Consider the following 25,453-nt stretch of genomic DNA (forward strand, 5'->3'; position numbering starts at 1 on the left):
TTTTCATATGGTCATAATTCCGCAGAACCACAATTTCTGATTAATCCGAAGGTAGAAAATTGTACGGATTTCTAAGATTACCACTATTATTTTTTAAGTTTATTTATGCCTTTCACCTTAGATTTGCAAGTTCAGTTTGCAGTCTCTGGTTTTCATCAAACATCCTCTCTTCTGTGACCTTGGCCTGTTTTTGTAAGACCTTGACCTGGTCATACAATCGCTGGTTTTCCTGCTGGTACCCCGCTATCAGATTCTCCTGTTCTTGTAAGTCCTTCTTCAGACGTTCCAGTTGTTCTGTGCTGATTTCACCAGCTCCACCATTCATCACCTGTTTCTTTAACTCATCTTTGTCCCCTGGTATCTGTAAAAAAAAATCATAGTGAAACATTCTAAGTAAAAGTTCATAGACCTTAGAGTGTATACATTTCTAGATTTGTAAACTGTTGTAGTTTGAACCAATAACTGGTGCAGTATAAACCAATACTTGGTACCGTAACAGTACTTCATGAAAATCTAAAATGTCATCATTTAGCTAATCTCTGTTTCATTCAAATTGCCATGATTGCTATTTCCATGTCGTTCAGGTGTAAACAACTTGCATCCATCCCTTTCTCCATTAAAGACTTTAATACTCTTAAAACATTTATTATGTTGGTGGCAAACAGTACCTCCATAATCAACAGACTTGAAACAACATGAACATAAAAACTTTACTGTACAATAACAAGGAGATAGGACACAAAGCACAGAAATAGGTTTTATTTTTAATTTTACTCCCGTCACAAACCTTGGCAGACAGGACGTAGTTCTCTTGTTTGAGTCTGTGGATTTCCTCTTCATATTTCAGTTTCTGTTTCTCAATCTCTCTCTCATGATGTTTCACTGAATTCTCAAGGTCTTCTGCAAAATCACAGAAAATATTCTATGCTGTTGTATGTTTGTGCATTTTAACTTTAGAAATGGGGCAAATATTGTATAAAGCAAATTTATATTTAAAAAAAAAGAAAAAAAAATTAAGCAAGTGTATAGTTAACCATATGTATCATTATTCACAATTTCACTTTTTTTAAGTCTTTGAAAACCTTTGAGTTTTTGATTAGCAGTTCTTTCTGACAGCACCAGGATTTGGAGTTCTTCCAAGTCATTAGGTAAACCCTCCACAGATTTATCTCCCTTCCAGCTGGCTGCCAAAGATGGTTCATCTTCTGAGTATTTGGCCTACAACAGAAAAAAAATCAAAAGCCTGAAAGGCTTCAATGACGTCGAACAAGAAAAATAATTTCAAAAGAATCTTAAGATAGCAATAGGTTGAGTGAGTGACTCAAGTGACATACTAATAATAATAAAAAAAAATAGTTTTAAACAAAATGTCACAATTACAGTCTGGGGCCTCATGTCATGGTCCGAATGGAGCAGGGTTCGAATTGACCAGACACCGTCGGACATGTTTATGATAAATATCAAACTAATATCTTTTCAGTCAATTGAAGAATTATGAAGGACTTCATGAATTTATATATTATTCTTTCTAATTGCCAATGTCAAAGCGTTGTTTTAGTGATTGCATCTAAACTACAACCATGACTCTGCTCTGTTACAAGTACGATCGAGTTACGATAGACTGGTATTGCCTGTCTAAATCGTTCGTATATCGCGCATATCAGACAGGCAAGCCAGTCTAGAGTTACGACAGGGCGTGGTATATTGGAGGAAATGGAGAAATACAGTAATACTGGTCAACATCATCGGTTTTTAGGATAAAGTTGGTCAGAAGATTGTAAAAGTAACGCTAAGATTTAGAAATTCAATCTTTTCAGTCTTATAGTATTCGTGTTTATGTAATTTTGTAATTATTTTACCGCCTGTTGGGTTGTTTGTGTTCCACGGTTATCGTTCCAAAATGTTATTCATGTCATTCGACGCACCTTTCTGTAGAAATTCATCCGCAACAACCATCACGTTTTTATTGTGTGAAAATAATACATAATATCGTTTTTTTGTTAAAGAATTAATTGTAGATACAATTGATGCAATTTTATTTTCAAGCTATAATTATTCATTGTGAGCGTTTTAAAAAGAAATTGGTTTATAGCTATTGCTATTTTTTATTGCGGATGCATCCACTGACACATTCGGTCGCGTACATCCCTTGGCGATTTCACTTGGCCGATCGCTAGATGACGTTCGAGCTCCAAGAGCTCGACGTCATAAAAACTTTAAATGTTGAAAACTCTAAACAACAACAAAAGCAAATAGTATTTATAGCTTAAAACACCTTGAGAACCTCTAAAAATACATGTAACATGAAAAAGTAATATCTGACAACTTTGCAGCGAGAAATATTATTCACATATTTTTAGTTTACCTTGGGCATTTTTTTAGTTGGAGTGAAGTGGTCCGCTACATAAGCAGCGAATGACTCGATTGAGACCCTGAGCTGAGAATCCAGACCTGTTTTATGTCCCTGACTTTGTTTTGGAGATTCAGAACCTAAAAAATCAAATGACAAATATCAACTCAGAACCTAAATAATCAAAAGACAAATATCAACTCAGAGCCTAAATAATCAAACCAGAAGTCTCTGACGATACTGTAGCTCTACTGGTTGTATTTATAAAGGAAGATAAAAGTAGCACTTGGACTTGAAACTTTGAAACAGCAATAAACAGAATAATGATCCTTGGTTTAGTCTCTTTTGTGGCAAGATTTATTATTATATCAGACTAAAACTGTATGAGGAGTGGCCTTTTAAAACAATTTTACAGAAATTTTGATTTAAGTAACCATGGCAACATAATTCAACAAAATCAAAAAACAATAACACCAATTATGTATCTCTGTAGTCTACTTGTATGCCACATTATACTGAAATCAGACAAAAAGTGGAGGAGGAGTAGTATTTTGAAAGTATTTCAAGAAAATTTCTATTTTTAGTAACCATGGCAACACTGTTCATCGAAATCTGAAACTGGTACAGAGAATTATGTATCTTAGTGTAGTTTACTTGTGTGCTAAGTAATCCTAAAATCAGACCAAAACTGTAGCGGTAGCATTTTGAAGGTATTTCAAGGAAATTTCTATTTTTAGTAACCATGGCAACAATGTTTATCGAAATCAGAAAATCAATATAAAGAATTATGTATCTTATGCCCTGTTCACACGGAGAGTTTAATTCGCAGTAAATTAATTCGAAGTAAACTAATGCGAATTAAACTAATGCGAATTAAATTGCGTTCACACGAGAGCTAATGCGAAGTAAACTAATGCGAATTAAAATTATATTTCTACAGTAAGGCTTTTCTGTAAGCCTATTATGACGTCATTTTCAAATCACGTCACATTGTGCAGAGCAGGTACATTTTACATAATGTCATTGTGTCTGTACACATTTTATTGATTAACAAAATTTTCTTTGGTTTTCCACTCAAAAATAGCACAAGTTACTATATCTGACCACCGACAAGTGGTCTTAGACTTAATTCTGCCCTTACGCATGCGTCAAAATTTAATTCAAATTAGCTTCGCTTAGCGTTCACACGGAGCTAATGCGAAGTAATTTAATGCGCAGTAAATTAATTCGAATTAAACTAATTCGCATTAAATTCTCCGTGTGAACGCGTTTCAAATTTAATTCGCAGTAACTTACGTTTAATTCGAATTAAATTCTCCGTGTGAACAGGGCATTAGTGTAGTCTACTTGTTTGCCAAGTTATACTGAAATCAGACCAAAACTGTAGGAGGAGTAGCATTTTGAATTCAAAGTATTTCACAAAAATTTCTATTTTTAGTAACCATGGCAACACCTTTAAATTTTCATTGAAATCAAAAACCGATACACAGAATTATGTGTCTTATTATAGTCTACTTGTGTGCCAAGTTATAGTGAAATCAGATCAAAACTGTAGGAGGAGTAGCATTTTGAAAGTATTTCACAGAAATTTCTATTTTTAGTAACCATGGCAACACCGTTCATCGAAATCAAAAACCGATAAACAGAATTATGCATCTTAGTATAGTCTACTTGTGTGCCAAGTTATATTGAAATCAGATCAAAACTGTAGGAGGAGTAGCATTTTGAAAGTATTTCACAGAAATTTCTATTTTTAGTAACCATTGCAACACCGTTCATTGAAATAAAAAACTGATACACAGAATTATGCAACTTAGTATAGTCTACCTGTGTGCCAAGTTATATTGAAATCAGATCAAAACTGTAGGAGGAGTAGCATTTTGAATGTTTTTCACAGATATTTCTATTTTTAGTAACCATGGCAACACCGTTCATCGAAATCAAAAACCGATATACAGAATTATGCAACTTAGTATAGTCTACTTGTGTGCCAAGTTATATTGAAATCAGATCAAAACTGTAGGAGGAGTAGCATTTTGAATGTTTTTCACAGAAATTTCTATTTTTAGTAACCACGGCAACATCATTCATCGAAATCAAAAACCGATAAGCAGAATTATGTATCTTAGTGTAGTCTACTTGTGTGCCAAGTTATATTGAAATCAGACCAAAACTGTAGGAGGAGTAGCATTTTGAAAAATTGTTTACAGACAGACGGAGAGACAGACAGACGGATGGACGACGGACACCTTACTATTGCATAAGCTCTTCTGGTCTCTGACCAGTAGAGCTAATGAGAAATATCAACTCAGAACCTAAATATTAATCAAATGACAAATATCAACTCAAAACACAGTAGTATAACCCAATACATAATTACTATCACAACTTTGGAGGAAAACTTATAAAATGTGGTCATAGTTAAAAAACAAATTAAATTAAAAATTTTATCACTATTGTGTACAATATCTGAAACAGTTTAAACACATATTGCTTAAATATGTACACAAGATTGGAAAAAAATGAATAAAAAATTACAAGATTGAAAAAAAATGAATAAAAAATTTATTAAAGAATAAAATCATAATTATCTTAATAAACTATTGCTTTAAATCAGAATGCTCATAATCTACATGATTGTGTCACATTATTGACTGTTGAGGATGCGAAGATTCTTAAACAAGGATTAAATGTTTGGGCCTTAAACCTCCCAAATGAGATTTTCTTTTACTGTATATTCACAATTACTTACCTATGATCTTCTGTCTCGAGATGTCTGCTGGGGACCAGGTTTGTCCCTTCTTTCTCCCCCCTACCCCAGGTTTCCTCTCCTTCTTAGTTATCCTCTCTTGAGCCCCATCTTTCCCCCCCTGTTGAGCCCCTCTGTGGTCCTCTGCTCTCAGGGTTCCCCTCTCCTTGGCACTGGATGATCTCTCTCTACTAGGGGTTCTTCCTGGGGATTGCTGACCATAACCAGAACTTTTTATATGGCTGTATTTGTTCTTCAAAGTTGAACCTGGATGTGAAAAAGAAGGCAAGATTTCAACTGTTACTCCTGTTAAAATTTTGCACACAAATATTGTGTCCATATTTGTAACAATATTTCTGAATCAATGTTTTACTAAAAAACAATCAAGTTTTCAAACCTTCCTTCTGTTCAAAAGACTTACTTGTCTAAATGAAATATCATGCCGACAAAGTTGTAAAACTTTGTAAAACTTTAATTTTGTTCGAGTACTGTAACTTGATTGAGCAGAGAAACACTAGCATATGAACATGATGAATGTAGGTGACTTATGGTTTCAAGTATGACAAGCAATAAAATTTATAACACTCCAAGGACACACCTTATGAATGTCATTATATGTGTAACAGGAAAGGAGAAGATGAATGGCTGGACCAGGTATCAAACCCATGACCCTTCCATCGCTAGTCAGGTGCTCTACCAACTGAGCTATCCAGGCTCATATCAAAAACCAAAACCATTACACATGTACTGTTAATCAATTGTCGACTTACCTGGTATTACAAACTTTATGCAATTTTTCAATAATCAAAATTAACCTTCTAACATGTCTAACCAAGCTTCAAAAATAAAATCCCCAATAATAAAATTGCTGTTAACAACTTAGATCACAATTTTTTTTCCTAATACGGACCTTGTAACACAAAATTTAATTGGTTTGTAAGTCAGGTGTAAAATTTTCTAACACAAGACTTGAGCTGGGGGTAGATAATGTGACCTCACAATGCATTATTTACTGTAAGATATTTTCAGATACACCATCATGTTGATCATAACTCCTTTAAAAAAAAAATTAATTACCTGGCTTGGTCGGAGATAATGACCTTGACCTCTCATCCAGCTTGGCAGTGTTTGACCTTGGTGACATCCATCTCCTTGGTGATGACCTTGGAGACAGACTGTGACCTGGGGATGTAGGAGATGATTTCTTTGACTTTTTCTTCTCTTTAGAATCCTTCTTTTTTGATCTCCCTCTCTCTGAGATTGACTGGAAATAAAATCATACTTACTGATAAAAACTTGTTAAATTTTAATTGACATTCAATCTAAACTGGAGATTGTTTCCCTTATTTTTATATACTAATAAAAGCTATCCAAAATACGATGTTATTATGAATAGTACACATTAGAGAGTTTAATTTCAACAATGCTGGGGGTTCAATAATTTATGAAAGTTTAGACAATTGTTTCAAAACAAATTTTTATAAATACTTGCATGTACAGTGTATAAATATCTTTATTAAACAGATCTTTGTAAAACCGCAGAATTTCAGAGATGGCATATGTCCCACATTTTAGGATTTACACATAAAAATAGCCCCTTCCCATGATGATAAAAGATAACAATAACTCCCCTTCATTGCAGCATGTTAATAGTATACATATCTTCCTAATTCAGCATTTTTATTTAACTCTGTAATAAGGTTGGTCTGATTTCTATCTACCACATAATGACACTTATAGTCTAGCATATCCATGCAAAAATGGGTGAATATTTCAACAAAACATTCAAAAATCCTGTTACCTGATAGATTGAACACATGCAAAACCAAATATGTGAGCAAACCAAAGTTAGCTATACACACAGCGCTGGTGAAGACTGATACACTTATTCATTGTTACATCCAAGTTTAAAATGTCACACAAATTTTATCCCACAACACACAACTCACCTTGGCTTTTGAACCCTTAAGATGAAAGAATTTTTCTTAAGTTTAGCTTAACTTTTGCCATACTTAATAAATCTACAAACTCAAAAATTATTCTGGAACTCCATAAAATTCTTATTTTTTTCCCTTTCATTCCATATCACCAATTTGTTACAGATTGCAAGTTAGCTATCTTTTATAAAGTAAATAAAAATAATATTTGGTACATTAACTTCAATCTGTTTATAGTTTGAGCCTAGTGATTTAGACTTTATTTCTCTATACTGGTGACTAGAGGTGTGAAAAGAAGACAGTAAGTTAACTTTACATTTGTTTATAGTTTTGAGAGCCCAATCACTCTGTACTGGGGACTAGAGGTGTTAAGACTTACTATCTGTGTGACGGGCTGGTACATCTCTGTATCCTCGGTGTGGGACTGATCAAACCCTCGGGGTGAGGAGTGGTCCTGATGTATGGGGGACAGGCCAAACCCCCGGACCTCCTCCATCCTCCTCTCACCTGGATTAAGAAAACAAGTCTCTCAAAAATATTTTAAAAATTTAAATTTTGATTGTATCTAATCATAATGGGCAAAGGGTATAATAACATTTGCCCTTTAACTTCCCTTCCATTTTTTAAGTAGTGATTCAATCCTGTAATGTATGAGACTAGAATAATAAACTGAAAAAAAAAATCATACAGTCAAACCTCATTATCTCAAACTCAATAGGACCTATGAAAAAAGTTTGATGTATCCAAGGATTTGAAATATCAAGGACTTCCAAATCACTTTGACATATCCATGGTATTTGAGATATTAGTGTTTGAGATACCAAAGTTCAACTGTAGTTAAAAAGAGAAGGGTAAATGACAAACTTACTGTCAGCTGGCACTTTTTTCTTGTCAGACAACAACTGAATGTCCTCCTCATCTTGTTTACCTCTGTTACGCTTCTCAATGTTGTCCATTTCCTGGAGGACTTCCTCCACTGTTCTCTGTTTACCTGTCAAAAAATCAAATTGACTCGGATAATTAAATAAGATATGTCCATAAATTCCTATTGTGGACAAGTTGTTAAGTAAACAATAGTTTCTGGAAATATTATAAAATCATTCAAGATTTTGTGTGCAATAGTTCCTGGATTCCTGGATGTGATTATGTATCATTTTACTGGACCAAGAGGTTTTTATATAAATTGAAATTAAAATTCCACTACCTTTCATAAAGATGAATTGAGAATGAGCATTAAACCTGGGCCTCCCAGTTGCAAAGTGAGTCTCCTAACTATTAACATTCACCGTACTTCAAGTAAAATTGTTGATGTGATACAAAGAACTTCAAATGAAAACATCTGTGTGACAAACCTTTCTCAGGCTCAGCAGATAAAATTTTCTGTAACAGTTCAGAGTTGTTGGCCAGTGAAGAGTCCAGGGGTTGACTGTCATTCTTTATGGTAGGAGAGAGCCCCACCTCCCTTAAAGCTTTGTGTAGAGCCTCTATCTCATTACTGGTGTTGGTTCCCATGAAACCTGCAAAAAAGGGAACCAGTTTTAATTACAATAGATACTAGAAATTAGAGAAAGCTCCATAATGATAGAAAAACTTGATTTAAAAAAAATTGTGTGATATGTTATTCTATTGAAAGATTTTCACATAAACACTTGAACCAAATACTCAGTATCTTTCGAATTTGTTTAATCAATAAATATTTACATTTTATTTACAAAACCTCTTATCTATTTGCAAGAACATGAGAATTAAATATGCACACCACATCTGACAGAAAGATTAATGCTTTGTTATTCAATGAAACTTTTATGATTCTGTGTCTTTTGTTTAAATTCTTTATGATTCAAATACATGTATGAATGCTATCAAGACTTGAAATTGTTTGTTAAAGAATAGAAAAATGAATAAATTTATTGAAAATAATAATGCAAGCAAAAATTTGAAAATAATTATGTTTATAAATGCAGTATTATTCAGTTACTTGTGCAAAGATAACTTGCAAAACAGGTGACAATATTTATATCTTGAAGCTTCTTGGGTTACGCAAAAAACAATATGAAAATATAAATGTATATTAAAATGAAAATTCTAACATGATCTCATATTCAAAATATAAATGTACATAAACATGAGTTAAATCTATTAGGATCTTGTATTCAAAGAAAACATACCTAATATACTAAAGGAACTTAACAATATTTATTTAAAATAATCATTGATAAAGAAGTTTTTAAACACTACAAAAGTCAATCTAAGGAATATCATGAATCCAAACAAGGACTTCTATCAATTCTCATTGGATGTAAAAAAAATTTAATACATGGTACTTCTCTTAAATGATCACATGAATTGTAGATTGATCGTCACTTAGTATCATAGAATTAGTAATATGTATAAAATCAGAAAATTAAGACGGAAATTTTTTCATCAATGAAGTTTGATTCATGTGACATTATGATCATGTGACCATATTTTAGTCATGTGACTCTCATGATACATGTATGACTGAAGTATACCTGACATTCGGGCATTGAATTCTCCTGTCAAGCAAAACCAGCAATTTAACACTTTCCTTGCCTACTTCTTTAAAAAGCATGCTTGGCTCTACTTTAATTAATGTCAAATTATTTAATTTATAATTTTGAAAAGCTTAGTTCTATCCATAAAATGCATCAATAAAAAAATAAGCATGACATAACCATCACCAATTTATAACTCTGCACTGTAACACATACATACATGACTGTATAACAAACATACAAATAACTCTAGCCTCAAATAACCATAACCAAGAGTTATTTCCCTTCCCTACACACATCAATCACATTCACCCATTAAACTTTCACATCTAGTGTCACACAAAATATTTATATATTTAGAAATAGTGATATAAACATTATTTGGTTAACTATTAATTCAATCTACCCTATATTTTAATGATAATAAAAAATAAACAAGAGGCCCATGGGCAACATCACTCCCCTGAGTAATTTTGGCCATGCTGTTCTTCAAAGATTCCCCCACTTGTAATACCTATTGTAGCCCCACCCTATCCCCGGGGATCCTGATTTTAACAATTTGGAATCTACACTACCCCAGGATGCTTCCACGTAAGTTTCAAATTTTCTGGCCCAGTGGTTCTTGAGAAGAAGATTTTTAAATATTTTTCCTATATATTTCAATGTAAAACTTGGATTCCCTATTGTGGCCCCACCCTACCCCTGGGGGTCATGATTTTGACAATTTAAAATCTACACTATCCCTGGATGCTTCCACATAAGTTTCAGCTTTTTTGGCCCAGTGGTTCTTGAGAAGAAGATTTTTTAATGACCCCACCCTATTTTTGTCTTTTCTTGATTATCTCCCCTTGTAAGGGGACTTTGCCCTTTATTTTAACAATTTAAACTTCCCTTCACCCAACAATACTTTGTTCCAAGTTTGGTTAAAATTGCCTCAGTGGTTCTTGAGAAGAAGTTGAAAATGTGAAAAGTTTACAGATGGACGGACGGCTAGACGAACGGACGGATGACGAACAACAGGTGATAAGAAAAGCTCACTTGATCTTTCAGCTCAGGTGAGCTAATAAACTACTCTTTTCTATTTAAACTAGATATTGTCTTAATATTGCTAGATTTCCAGTTAAATCAGAAGTTAGCTACTGATATATTTTATCTAGTAAATACATGGATACATTTGTTATATGACTAGTAAGCTACATTTTTTTCTTACTTGACCGTTTCCCTGTTGACAAGTAAATTGTTTTCAATTTAAACCATAAAGAAGCATCTACCAACATAATCAAAACCAATACCAAAATACCCACTGGTTACTGTTCCTGCAGAGCTTAATATTTTTAAAAATTGAATTTTACACATTAGCAAACCATAAAATCTCCCTTGTATCTATTCAATGAAACACATCACTACTTAATTATCAAACACTAGTGAAGGAAAAATTTATTTCTCTTGAATATAAAACCCTATACCTTACCCCACCTTAAAGATCTATCTCTCATTCAAAGGCATAGAAGACAAGAAAACCCCTCAAAACACTCTGCTTAAAGTATTTCTAATTATGACTCAGAAATGCCAGTAGAACACTCTGTCTTACCTGTTCCAGTTTTAAATGACCCCGGTGTAGATTGCTGGACATGAATCTGTCCGTCTACGTCATCCAGCCCCTCAGATTTCCTTGGATCCTGGAGCGTGCCTCCGACTTTTGGAGAACCTGTCGTGTTCATTGTTGAATCCATAGAATCCATTAGAGAAACTGTAAATAAAACAGGTCACATGATCAAAAAGTTAGAGGAGACAGTGTAAATAAAACTAGGTCACATGATCAAAAAGTTAGGAGCATTTTGGCATTGTACTGATTGAGAGTGAATTTTTTTCTCTCTAAAAATAAATGTGTATATACCTTTTGATAACATACTGGGTTTCTGAACAGATGGATCCTGAAAAAAAGAAACAAATATATACATCTCCTAATGATAAGCATTTTTGGAAATTCCTATTCATTTCTTTGTCATTTTGGTATCAAGTTAAACATCTAAAGGTCTTATCACCAGCTATACATTTTGCATAAAATACACAGTTTCATTTGGCATCAGCCAAAAAAATTGCATATATGAGGAGGTACATATCAATATATTTAGTAGTAATTTTAAAGATTTGTCAAATGTTAAAACACTTATGATTAAAATAATAAAGAGTACATGTAATATGTGACTGTTTCAGACTTACATAATCTGTGACTGGTTCAGACTTACATGATCTATCACTGGTTCAGACTTACATAATCTGTGACTGGTTCAGACTTACATAATCTGTGACTGGTTCAGACTTACATGATCTATCACTGGTTCAGACTTACATGATCTATCACTGGTTCAGACTTACATGATCTATGACTGGTTCAGACTTACATGATCTATGACTGGTTCAGACTTACATGATCTATGACTGGTTCAGACTTACATGATCTGTGACTGGTTCAGACTTACATAATCTATGACTGGTTCAGACCTACATGATTTCAGACTTACATGATCTGTGACTGGTTCAGACTTACATAATCTATGACTGGTTCAGACTTACATGATCTGTGATTGGTTCAGACTTACATGATCTGTGACTGGTTCAGACTTACATGATCTGTGACTGGTTCAGACTTCTGAGGAGGATTAAGTGATCCTTCCTCCTCTTGTTCTATGTCCTCTAGTGCAGCCAGTGTGGCAGCAGCTTTAGCAGCGCCCTCTGGTGACATGGTGGTGGCACTCTGGCTGAGGTCTCGGTTCATTCTACTGTAATCCAGAGTCTCTCCTGATGCATTCTTCTCCAAGTCCTGTAAAAGTTTACTTTGCAAATAAACTTTAAAAATAAGTTAGAGGAATTTACCCATATAGCAGGGGAAAAAACTGCCCTATCTTTCAAATATTGCAATTATGTGTGGTGCATTTTAAAACATCTTAAGCTTTGTGCGCTTGCTTGATTCATTTTCAGAATAGATGAAAAAAAAAAGATTGGAACTTCCAAATGACACAGAATATGCTTGATTTATATAACTCTAAGTCACGCTAATTTTTACAGTCATCAGAATGATGATGGATCAAATTTACGACTGTACATGTTTATTAATTAAAAAAGAACAATACTTTTGTCCTTCCTCATCCTTGTTTTAAAATAATTTCTCACAGATTAGCACAAATATTGCATAAAACAAGACTTTAGTTAATACTCAAGGTTTCTTTTAAAAAACTAACAATAAATAAAAAAATAAAAATTTACCAGGGCTTTAAAAAAATTTACCTGAAAGAATTTCTCTTTTTCTGCCATTTCATCCAATGTCTCCATACCAGGCATGGTGTGTTTCCCTGTACGTACAAAGAGAGATAACTCTTATTCTAAAGTTGTGAACATTCTCAGGTTTTAAGCATAAATTATAACCATTAAATGATAATCTCAGCAACGATCTAAAAACTTAAACCATGTAATTATCTTAAATAAAAACAGATATCTTTTATTTGTGAGATATAAATAGAATGTGGAATTACCTGTTCTTCCATTCTGTGAGGGTTCAGCACTGCTCCGAGTTCCACCAAGGCCACGCCTACAAAACACCAGCAGGTAGATTACCTTATGATTATTACTTTCTTTATTTCTAGCTCACAATGTCAATTAGGTATGACTGCATATTCCACAATTAATATATTAATATCCTGATATTAATTTTACTGTGGAAATATATCAAATCCTCAAATTGTCAGTTATCAAGTCAATAGTAATATAGCAGTCATGCAGGCCTTCAATATCTGTCAGTACCCAGTACTTTTACCACCTAAATCATGATTGTAATGACTAAAATATTTAATGGAGAAAATGTTGATAACATATTTTAGCTAACATTAGTTCCACAAGGAACCTCCTATTTTGCAAACTTTCTTTCTACCGGTAATTTTTTTTTTGCAAAAGTTCTTTCTTTTTTTTTTTTTTTGAAAGCCCTAAGTCATAGGATACTGTATTTCAAAATTCTCAACCTACATTCATTACTTATAACACTGTATGATACCGAGAATGATCACTTGTATTCATCATTAGCACTGCAATATTTATCAGATTTGTATTATTAACTAAGGAAATCCTATGATAATAAGATAAAGTTCGTCTGGAAATACTCTCTTACTTTTCGTTTGTTTTTGTGCTTTCCTCCTCGGACTTCTCGGAAACTGATTAAAAAATAGATAAAAAATAAAAAAACATCAGTGGTAAACAATGATGTACAATGTCACTTTTGTCTGTATAAAAGAAAAATTAAAAAAAAACACAGAAAATTCATTTTTAATATTCCTGAAATAGGAAATATTTTCAGTAGTATACATTTATTGACTAGCAACATGCATTTTGTTGGCCCCGAGAACTAAATGTTTGCCTGTGGCCGTTAGGCTGAAGGCAAACAGTTTTGTTTGAGGGGTCGACAAAACACATTTTGCCCTAGAACACAGTCAATAAATGTTTTGTTATATCTTTTCTTTTTTATTTTTGACATATATGCATCTTGTGCTGGCTTTCGATATGTAAATTCCCTTTACCACTCAGGTTAAATATGGTAAATTCCGTAACTGTCAAACACCAACGAATGCAAATGAGATTTAGCTAATCCCACCCATGGTGTGATGCGGTCCAATATCTCATCGACAGGTCCAATATCTCACTCTGCGGTCAAACATCGATTTTTTTATGACCGCTCAGTAAAACATTAGAAATGTTAGACTTTTCAAGTATAGATTTATATAGGAACACATTTTTAAAGGTATAACAATATGCGTTAATGACAAAACATGAAATGAAATACTGCATATTACAGTGCATTAACTGTAAAGTGAAATATTTTATGTTACAGTGTATACACGTAACTGTAAAAAAGATGTAAACTACTTTAAGTTAACACACTGTAAAACTATGAAGTGAATTGCCTACTGTCTTCAAGGGAATCCTTGCTCATTGAGTTGTCTGTTTTCCCTCTAACTGCTTTTGCTTTCATCTGCAAAGAATTCAACAACATGTATCCAACTTCAATATGAGTGTCCCACAATATAAATCAAATTTCCATTTTCATGAAGTCCCAAAAGAACTGAATAAATATATGATTGTTTGTCAGAGCATTTTACTTTCAGTCACGGATGCGTTAACCAAGAAAATATATAAACTTTCATGAAGTGGAATGGAATTTTGTTGCAAAAATAATATTCTTTAAAGCTAAGAAATTCATGAATCCATTACACATACAAGTTAATACAATGTAAGATGTCTACCTCTCTCTTGTTTTTACTTCGTCTCTCTGCAGGACTTGCGATCTTTTTTCCATCATCAGAACTGTCTAAGTCAGGTTTCTTGTCTCGTATGGATGTTGTCTGGTCCTCTCTGATGGGTGTGCTGGTCTCCGGCTCGGGTTTTTTCTTCTTCAGAAAGCTTTTCCCACTAGCTGTGAGACCTATTTATCAAAAATAAATTATGTTTAGCATGTATAATTGAAAAGCTGCATGCATTATATTGACATAATTAGAAAGTAAAAACCTCCATACTTATAAATGTAACATACAATTTGAAGTTGATAGAATATTCTGTGCAACATTTTTTTCTAGCAGAATTACACATTTTTTACCATGATTTAGACATAAAGAATTTCACATCTCATAGTTTAATTAATATCTAATAAACAAAGCTCTAGCAACAATATATCATATTATGATCATTTTCTATGTGAACAAATTCACACCTTCCATCTTAGCCAATATCTTATAAACAAACCTCTTCCAATTTCTTCGTCGTCTTCGTCATCGTCCTGTTCCATCCACCATGGTTTCTCTTTCTTTTTCGGAGGATTCAGATATTTGGCCACTCTTGCAGAATCCATGGACTCTTCAGAGGACATTGACTAAAAATAGTAACATTTTGTATATTTTTACACTGGTCCAACAGCACAGTGCATGAAAATATATACATCTACTAAACAGTTTAATAAAAGAATCTCTGAGTAAAAGTCAATTATCAGATTCATGCTTTGTTTGTGTAACACTTTAAGACTACGTTATTTTGAATTACATTGTACACAGAATTCAACGAGATATATATGTTTAGTTAAAACAGGATTTTTGTCATTAGTGATGTTTTACATTAAGGTAGCTTAAACAGCTTTACAGAAGTAGAAAATTTCCATGTGTAACAACATATCAGCTATCAACAATGATCAAAGATAAGTGTGATATGTATTTTAACAAACTCCAACATAACCAAAATATTACAGAAAATTAAAATACAGATAACTGGAAGATATCAGAATATCTTTGTGCTGTCATTTTAACAGCTCAAAATACACATTATATTTGCTTTCTGTTGTTTTCTCCATTGTAGACATCATTGTTAATTCTCTTTATCCATTGGAAATACCATTATCTTACTATGCTTACTTGATGACATTTATTTTAGCTTATTCTAGGCATGACAATCCTTGATGTACAGGACAGATAACTTTTGTCTAAGGTAGAACTGAGGTTTTCAAAACTCATTGACTATGTAACTATGAAACTATGAATAATAATTAATATACTTAATATTTATAGTAAGCAACTTAAGTCAAAAGCTCTATAAACAAATGTGTGTTTATAAGTACTGTTATCAACGTATTTTACCTCCTTCAAAAATGCCTCAAATTGATCATTGAATTCCTTCTTGGACATCTTTGTTGATCTTCTATGTGCCATTTTGATAAGAACTGAATTTACTTTAAAACCTACAAAAAGTAAAGTGACTTATTATGAAAATCTCGTAAAAAGACGGTACAGCATCAGAAGTTGCCAGATTTAAAATATTTTAATTAATAAAAACAAATGACTGAAATGTTCTATTCAATATACAGAAGCATTATACATGAACAGGTATGTAAATACTATTCAAAATATTCTTAGGAAAAAAATTGCTTTAAAAAGTCAATATAACTGTTAACATGGTTAAATAATATATACTTTAAAAGCATCATAATTCTGAATTTTAAATAAAGAAGAATACCTTAATAAGTGGATAAGAGTTGCTGAATTTAAATTCCCCTGTTCTTCAAAACTTGTCAACACTTGTCAAGCAGACGCGTGATCCATGAAAATTTATGAATCAGTATATTTTTGGTAAAATTTCAGCTAACTCTAACAAACAAACAAACTCCTTTTTTTCAAAAATGAGAAAACAGAATATAGAACTATGTTCGTAATTCATAAATTGGAAATAAATATTTTCCTGAGCAACACATTTTCGAATCAGTCGGCCATGATTGTAAATAAAGCAGAGTTGTGCAGACGCTTGAAAAGGTAGTGCTAATAGCAGGGAAAAAAATAAAACCCGGGAACATATGGAATTCCATATATACAATAGCCAACTACCTTCTGCCAACTGCCAGCTGCTTACTGCCAACTGCTGACTGTCATAGATGATGTTGCCTGTTTTGATATCTTTAAATCTTTAAAACACATGCTTGAACAGCCCCATTGATAGCAAGCATATTACAATCATAACAAAAATTGGCGGATTCAGGAATTTGTAAACGGTGAAGACAAGGAAGAAATAGATAAATACAAAATAAATACAAAATATCTAATTCCCACCATTCCATACGACTAAGATTTTTTTTCCAATTCTTCAATAGGTATCTAAATCACAGTAGGTCACAAAAAATCTTATATTTGCATTATATTACAGTGTATTTGTGAGTTATCTTTCAGAAAATTAAAAAAAAAAAAAAACTTATTTAACAAAGAAATAACATAATTGTCAAATTTTAATCTTTGTTGTTAGAATTTTTTGTGAAAAAAGCCCTGTTGACCTTTTCACAAAAAATGTTAGGACTAAGATTAAAATTTGACAGCTCTGTAATTTTTTTGTTTGATGAAAATATTAATTTTTTCTAAAGAATAATTCACAATATACATGATATATTCTATTGTGATAGAAATATAAGATATTTTGTGACCTTTTACAAATTAAACTTACACACTTTTTGGAGAACTGAAAATTGTTTGTCTTAGTCGTATGAGGTGCCGTTTTGGTATTTACTGCCAAAAAGTGATATCACCTATTCGAATAAGTGATATCACCTATTCGAATAGGTGATATCACCTTTTCGAATAGGTGATATCACTCATTCAAATTGAATAGGTGATATCACCTATTCGAATAGGTGATATCACTTATTCGAATAAGTGATATCACCTATTCAAAAGGAATAAGTGATATCACCTATTAGAATGGGTGATATCACCTATTCGATTTGGTGATATCACCTATTCGAATAAGTGATATCACCTATTCGAATAGGTGATATCACCAATTCAAATCAAATAGGTGATATCACCTATTCGAATAGGTGATATCACTTATTCGAATAGGTGATATCACCTATTCGAATAGGTGATATCACCAATTGAATAGGTGATATCACCTATTCGAATAGGTGATATCACTTTTTGGCAGTAAATACCAAAACGGCGCCTCATATAGTCGTAAGATATTTTGTGAAAAGGTCCACTGGTCAGTGTAATAATGTTGGATTTCTTAAAAATAAAGTTATAGAACTTGTCAGAATAATTAGAAGAATGAGAATATATATATTTTAATTTTTATTTACATTTGTTATTCAACACCTAGATCCACCACTTAGTTCTCCATTACCTGTACATACTTATATATATACCTAAGGGCATTGGTCAGGTGTTTTGAAGTGGACATTATTATTTTGGTTTTCATTGGTCATTGATTTGGAAGGTCGGATTCGATTAATTTTCTTTACTGGGTTAGAGTTTTTCCGGCTTTATTATGACCATTTTTTGTTCAACAGTTTTTCAATGGTTGATCAAGACAGACATATATTTACAAAAAGACATTTACTTTGGACTGAAGATTTGCTTCTCTGGTAAGTTACTCATATTAATTTCATATTTAAAATGTTCGTCCTGTAGTATGTAAAAGTTATTTCCATTTGCACAAAAACAAGGGAGGGGGGGGGATGTTAAATTACTAATATCAACTATTTATAAGACTGTTTCTAAGACTTCAGAAAACCTTAAATCACATTGAAATGCTTAAAATAAAAATTGCTGCATGAAAACATTTCATTTTCAAGTTTCATCTTTGCCGTCGCCAACGTGGCACGGTGATCAGAATGTCTGCTCTAAGAGACGCGGAATAAGGAGTCAATCCTTACGTCACGGATTCGATTCCGACAGTGGGACGTTGAGACCGGTCCTTCGTAAGAGACCGCATAAAGCCATAAACCGAGGTCCCGTGCCACAGTAGGTGTTGGAACGAAAAAAATCCCTCACTGCTCAATGGCCGTAAGTGCCAAGTATAGGACAAAATTTGCAGCTCTCCACTGGCAAATTGTGGCGTCTCCATATGAGTGAAAAATTCTCGAGAGGGACGTTAAACAGCAAACAAACAACCAAATTAAAATCATTTTAGCCTTTTTGAATAAAATGATAAAATTAAGAGTTATCCTTCAAGGCTGAGGATCGGATATCCTTAAACCAAGCAACTTACGCGTGATTAAAGTTTGACACAAGGCTTTGCATTAATAGTCCTATAATTACATGTATATGTGATAATACTTTAATTTATATTTTATCAAATGACATGAAGATAATGAACAAGTATTTCGGATTTTTTATGTTTGACTTCCGGGAGATCAAATCCGATTTTAATGAACCATTGGCGTCGGAAGGAAATTGATAGTGGGGTGGCTAATTGAAATAGAAAAAAAAAAATCAAACCTGAAAAAAAAACTTGACAAGCAAAAAAAAAAAAAAGGAAAATTGTTCTTTCTCCAAACCCTAAAATCCTATTTCGGGGGTGTGGGTGGGTGGGTGGGTGGTGGTGGTGGTGGTGGTGGGGGGGGGTTGAGGGTTTGGGGGTTGGTCGAACATCTTTCAGTACCAAATTCTTTTAATTAAACACTACCAATTACCCTTCTTTCACTACAATGAATCGTGCCTGTAGAAAGTGGGGGGGGGGGGGGCTAGACCTACGCCCGAATTTTCAATGCCTATATTATCTCTACCTTTGTAAAAAAAAAAAGGGGGGGCAATAGCCCTCCCCCCTCCCCCCCCCCCCCGTTCCGACGCCTATGTGAACCGTTTTTTTTTAAACGTGTCATTTCACTCAAAAAATGCCTTTCAAAGAATGAATAATTTTTAACATCAGAATAATTTAAAAGTTTATTAGCTTTCTGTCAAATATGGCAAAAAAAACCAAAAAAAAAAAACCAAACAAACAAACAAACAAACAAACAAACAACAAACAAAACACGTAAAATGTCTACTTGATTGCCTACCCGATTTGCCAACCTCACGGGCGGATTCAGAGAGGGCCTATGGGACCCGCCCCCCCCGCCGCCCCCCCCCCCCTTGTGTCCAAAATATACATAAGATTTAATAAATCAATTGTTTTTTGGTTTGGCTGTGGACTACCTACCCCGACCAAAAACTTGTCGGGCCCCCCTTTTCAAGATTCCCGGATCCACCACTGAACTTGGAAATCAACAATCGCCAAGAAAATCTAAATTACTAAGTATTTTAAAATTAAATGCAATTTTTACAGCGAATACACATTAACCTATAAAAATGAGTCTTAAAATTTCAGGACAGTTGATAAAATCAGGAAGCTGTATAATAGAATCAGAAATTAGAAAAATCTCGAATAGCCCCGGCTTTTAATTTGCCACGGTCCGGGTTTCCTATTTTCAAACACTCTTTAAACTGGAACTCCGCGCATTTTTTTAAATAAAAGGACCAGTTTAGATGATGATAAAGAAGTTACCACTGCATAACATGAAACGACTAATGCATATAAAGATTTGACCACATCATATAACAAATTAACAACATCATATGATTAATATTAACCACCTCATATAAAGATGTTACCACTGCAAGGCATGATTTTAGGAATATATATATAATAATTTTACTATATAATATAATGATGTTAGTACTCATGCACATAATAGATTTTTCACTTCATGTAAAGGTGTCGCACTGAATGAAATTAACTTGGCACTCCACATGCAGCGGGTTTCATACAATGTAATGATTGCTTTATCACACAAATTATGTTTGTACTGTATATATTGAATTCATCACATCACAGAAAGATTTCAGTAATGTATATAATGGAAAAACCACTGCATATAATGATTTTACAACATAATGTATCGATATTATCACTTCATTACATTATTTAACCACTACATATAATGACATTGCCACTGAATATAATGATAAAACCACTGCATATAATAACGTTATCAATGAATATAATGATTTTATCACTGTATATAATGATTTTATCACTGTATATAAAGATAAAACCACTCCATATAATAAAGTTTTCATTGAATATAATGATTTTACCACTATATATAATGACTTAACCACTTCACATAAAGGTTATACCACCTCATTTAAAATGAAAATGACCTTCAGGCAGCTATGGCGTTCCATAATTTTGCTGGCCTTATTATTGGATATGTACATGTAATTTAATTTTACCTGAGCATATCGTTCTAAGGAGGAAACTATACATTAGCAAAAGATCAGATCTGTTCATTTTCTGCGAGGCACCCATTTTGATGAATTCCCACTTCTTGAAGTATGTCAATCTGGCCATGGTATTTCTTGGATATTCAGAATATTCAGACTCTTTCAATGGGCCTGTCATAATAAAGACGAGATTTCCCCCTAATGAAGTGTTGCAAAGAAATACACCCCCCCCCTGCTCAAGGGACCAGAAACAATTTTTAACAATTTATTAGTTTGTAACCTTGACCGTCTACAGTTTTATCTTGAAATCAAAAGGTTTCATGTTTTACTTATAGACGAAGTTAACCTGAAAACCAATTTATAGTGAACTTGCCCTGTCACTTTTTGGTTTCAAAACCAAATAGGGATCTTTCTTAAATCATTGTCCTACTTTAAATTTCATTTCAAAAGTTTAGACTTATAGAGAGAATAGTGCATACCCTAATCCATATCACATCCTATATGAACCAGAGATTCCAATATCAGCCAGAAGACCAAAGGCCCAGGGGCTGATACTGATCGAGGGCTGAAGCAAGATGTGATATGGAAAAGGATAACTTTTATTTTGTTCATTCCATACTTAGTAATAACATACATCACACCTCTACTTGAGCAAATATAAACAAATAATCACATACTAGCTCATAAGATCAAAGAACAAAAAGTTAAAATTTAAAGAAAACAGAGAATGAAAAGGGTGTCTTATCAAAGGTACTCGGTAACGTTTTTTAAAGCTTTAATCTACATTTGATGTGGTATAAAAACGTATCAGTCCTGCAGATCCATATCAGCCCTTCAGGGTTCGAACCAACCCTGGAAGCTGATGCGACTTATGGACGTCAGGCATATGGCATATTAAAAAAAAAAAACAACAAAAAACAAAAACAAAAAAAAAAAAAAACCAAACAAACAAAAAACAAAAAACGTGTATTTATTTCTAAGTATGTAAAATGTGAATTTCGAACCTGAATTTTTCCATTTTCACTTCAAAATTAATATGGTTCTTCTCAAAGTAATGAAGGAAAATGAAATAATTTCATTGCAACTGCTGATGAGCTTTTAAAGATAACATCTGGAAACTAGCTTTCCAGTTGATAACATAAATTGTAACTTTGATCTTCTTATCTAGAAAGAGTCACCGCCTTAAGTTTCATTGCAAAGGGTCAAAATCCATTTCATACAGCATATTTCCAGCTTTGTCTTTGTTACCTCAAAATCAATGAATCTTTGTCAAGTCATAAAAAGTTATGACATATATATGTACAGTTTCATCGCAATGCTAAAAGACATACGGGGATTTAAGTGTTCAAGACAGATATAATGGTGGACAGTTTAACAGACATACTGATCGACAGACCGAAATTGATATACATGTTTCACATTTTAACGAAAGTGGGCGGGTGACTTATATATCGGACAGATATTTGATTTTCTTCACCTGACCAATGTGCCATTCAGCCACGAAAAGATTGTCTCTGATGTCCACACATAAACCCCAGGGACAATCTAGATCACAGTTGTTAATGAAACCAAGAAATTCACCGTCTTGGTCCAGAATGTGTATGGAGTGACTGTTGTAGTCTGCGACCAGTATCTGGCTCATAGTGTCAGTAGCGATTCCTAGTGGCTGAAATGACCCTTTCGCGTGAAATGGATGACCAAAGAATCTAAATCGAACTTTTCCAGCGTAACTTACCACCACTACAACATGTCCATCAAAGTCGGATACACAAATATCTCGATTCTTATTCTCGCAGATGTATTTCAGATGATACGTTGAAAATAATGGTTTCCTATCGATATCAAACTGAATGCTCTGTTTTTCTACGAAGTCAGCGTAACGGACAACTTTGGAAGTTTTTTCGTCAGAACTTTCCATGGTAACCAGGAGATCACCAGAGGAGGTACTACAGACGTTGTAAGGTTTCCATTCCTGTAGGTTGATTACTTCCTGGATCTCTTCGTTCTTCACTATGTTTACAGTTTTTGTATCTGAGTCAGTATAAACCAAGTCACCAGTTCTTGTCACAGCTATGCCTCTTGGAAAGTTACGTGATTTGGTTGAAATAGCCTTAAGCAGATTACCCTGGAGATTGTAGAGTTTTATAAATTTATCATTTCCTCCCACCCAAATTTTTTCTTCGTCGAGGCAGGCAATATTGTGTAGATTTACAGGAAACCTATATCCAGTGTCTGTGGTGGTGATGAGCTTTGATTCGTCAAGCAAACTTCTGACAGAAGCGGAAGTACAAGCTGCTTGTGTATCAAAGGCATCCCTCTCTTCGTTTGTTATAGCTAATGCTGACAAGGAACCAAACAGACGACGGAGCTGCCCCTTGTCAACTTTAAGAGGAGTAAAACTTGGTAAAGATACCCCTTTTCTTGGAGGCATTCATCTCTTTAAATCAGAGTTTTTGGATTTGTAAGCAATGACTTGAGACACATCATCGGAATCGATTAATTTATTCAAATTATATATGGTATCATTCACTTTTGAAATGCTCTGTTTGATTTCATCTTCCTCTTCTTGAAGGGCATCAAAGTGCCTCTTTTTCATCTCTTGAATCTCACATTTTCGCTCATCGACAATATTGTCAACTTCTGTGTGCCAGTATTCCCCTTGTTCGGAGACATCTTTGGTCAGACGCTTGTAGTGTTTTTCTAAGCGTACTTTCCTGGATCTAATCTCTTCTTTCATTTCTGTATATTTAAGATGTATTACATGTACGTCTTTTAACTCTTTTATGTCGTTTTGAATAATATTTTGTTTATGGTCAAATATTTCCCATGGAAAGAGCAATGCATGGTAATTATGTAAATTTGATGAAAGACCGAGAGAACAAACTGGAAGTTCACATGTCACACAATGTTTTTCACACCGCTCTTTTGTATGGGTAAGGCACTCTGGGTAATTTATTAGTGATACCCTTTGCTTGTATGGAACCACTTTATATTCTTTAGATAAATCAGAGAGATGCCCCCCTACACACGTTTTACAGAGTTTGACATGACAGAAGTCACAGTACATTGGGGGAACTGGAGTCTCACACAGGTCACAGCGCAGGACATCTTGGGCCCAGTATCGGGGATCCATTGTGAAGTTTGTTCCTGAACTCCTGAAAAAGAAACAATGTATAGCCAGGTAAGGCATAGTATTGTAGGTGACATAATTATCATTTATCTATCAGTGTTAACATTGCTTGACGGTAACGTTTGGTGGTTTATTATTTGCTTTAATTTACTGATGAATGTATAAAGAACTTAAAGGACTTATTGCATGCTCTGAAAAATTCGTATTTTAATGAAAAATATGCTCCAACCTTGTTTACTAGTACTAAATACAATAAACGTTGTTGTAAGCGTATTTTAAGAGATATTGAGAGTTGAAATTAAGATTCGATTTTCTTCGTCTGCTTCTCCCTTGCTATCGTTGCTGCTATTGTAATATCACATATTTTCGTGGGGTCAAATTATCGTTGTCGTGGGGATTTGATTTCGTTGATGACGAATTGTTGAGTAGTAATATATGTGTAAAATTACATTCCTCGTGGTGGACATGAATTCATGGGTCTCTTAATACCTCGAAAATATCCCCCGCGTGGCGCAGTGGTTAGAACGTTTTCTCTAGAGTCGCGTAGTAAGGAGTTGATCCTTACGTCGCGGGATCGAATCCCACTGCGGGATATGGAGACCAGTCCTTTGGATGAGACCGAGGTTCCGTGTAGCAGTAGGTGCTGGCAGGACAAAGATCCCTTCATGCTCAATGGCTCTGAGTGCCGACTATAGGTCTAAATTTGCAACCCTCAACCGGCGAGTGGTGGCGTCTCCATATGAGTGAAAAATTCTCGAAAGGGTCGTTAAACAAAACTCAAACAAACAGACATACCTCGAAAAAAAAATTAAAACCCCACGAAAATTAGTGATTTAACAGTAATTTAGAAGTTTTGTCAGATTTTGCGGATTTTCTCTTGCTAACAGTTCTAATATTTAAGGTTGGATATCCATCTTCATATCTACAACGTCAGTGATTTGGTCGTCCATAACACAGAAAATCCAGATTGTATCGCGTACATTTTAGTAACATTAACTTGAAAAGCTGATGAGCTTTTCTCGCATTTGACTTTGACACGGTCATGTGATCTCTATCTTATTAGATTGGATTTTTAATTCAGGGTATTTATTTGAATAAATACATGTTAAACTAGCGCATTGAATTTGCATAAAAACACAAAATTTATAAACTGTGATCATGAGTAACTTAATTCGCTTTCAAATTCAAGTAACTGAGAAACATGCGATAAGTC

General features: G+C 33.8%; 1 protein-coding gene across 1 annotated transcript in view; it reads right to left on the reverse strand.

Annotated features, from left to right (window-relative positions):
• The window catches only part of LOC133186320 (centrosomal protein of 162 kDa-like), a 38,429-nt gene extending 21,765 nt beyond the window's left edge, over positions 1–16,664 (reverse strand). Inside the window, exons 1-21 of the mRNA XM_061321555.1 lie at positions 16,597–16,664; positions 16,221–16,321; positions 15,340–15,466; positions 14,844–15,022; positions 14,509–14,572; positions 13,715–13,757; positions 13,086–13,141; positions 12,841–12,905; positions 12,182–12,376; positions 11,450–11,486; positions 11,144–11,302; positions 9,550–9,573; positions 8,389–8,553; positions 7,905–8,027; positions 7,416–7,543; positions 6,177–6,363; positions 5,103–5,366; positions 2,366–2,490; positions 1,083–1,218; positions 788–900; positions 117–361 (exon numbers count right to left, since the gene is read on the reverse strand). Of these exons, the coding sequence (XP_061177539.1) occupies positions 117–361; positions 788–900; positions 1,083–1,218; positions 2,366–2,490; positions 5,103–5,366; positions 6,177–6,363; positions 7,416–7,543; positions 7,905–8,027; positions 8,389–8,553; positions 9,550–9,573; positions 11,144–11,302; positions 11,450–11,486; positions 12,182–12,376; positions 12,841–12,905; positions 13,086–13,141; positions 13,715–13,757; positions 14,509–14,572; positions 14,844–15,022; positions 15,340–15,466; positions 16,221–16,292 (2,507 nt within the window). The 5' untranslated portion in view covers positions 16,293–16,321; positions 16,597–16,664. The remainder of the gene's footprint in view (positions 1–116; positions 362–787; positions 901–1,082; positions 1,219–2,365; positions 2,491–5,102; positions 5,367–6,176; positions 6,364–7,415; positions 7,544–7,904; positions 8,028–8,388; positions 8,554–9,549; positions 9,574–11,143; positions 11,303–11,449; positions 11,487–12,181; positions 12,377–12,840; positions 12,906–13,085; positions 13,142–13,714; positions 13,758–14,508; positions 14,573–14,843; positions 15,023–15,339; positions 15,467–16,220; positions 16,322–16,596) is intronic.
• Between the last annotated feature and the right edge of the window lie 8,789 nt (positions 16,665–25,453).

This window comes from Saccostrea echinata, unplaced genomic scaffold (genome assembly GCF_033153115.1).
Source record: "Saccostrea echinata isolate AGI-Se365-2 ecotype Australia unplaced genomic scaffold, CSIRO_AGI_Sech_v1 ptg000013l, whole genome shotgun sequence".
NCBI lineage: Eukaryota > Metazoa > Mollusca > Bivalvia > Ostreida > Ostreidae > Saccostrea > Saccostrea echinata.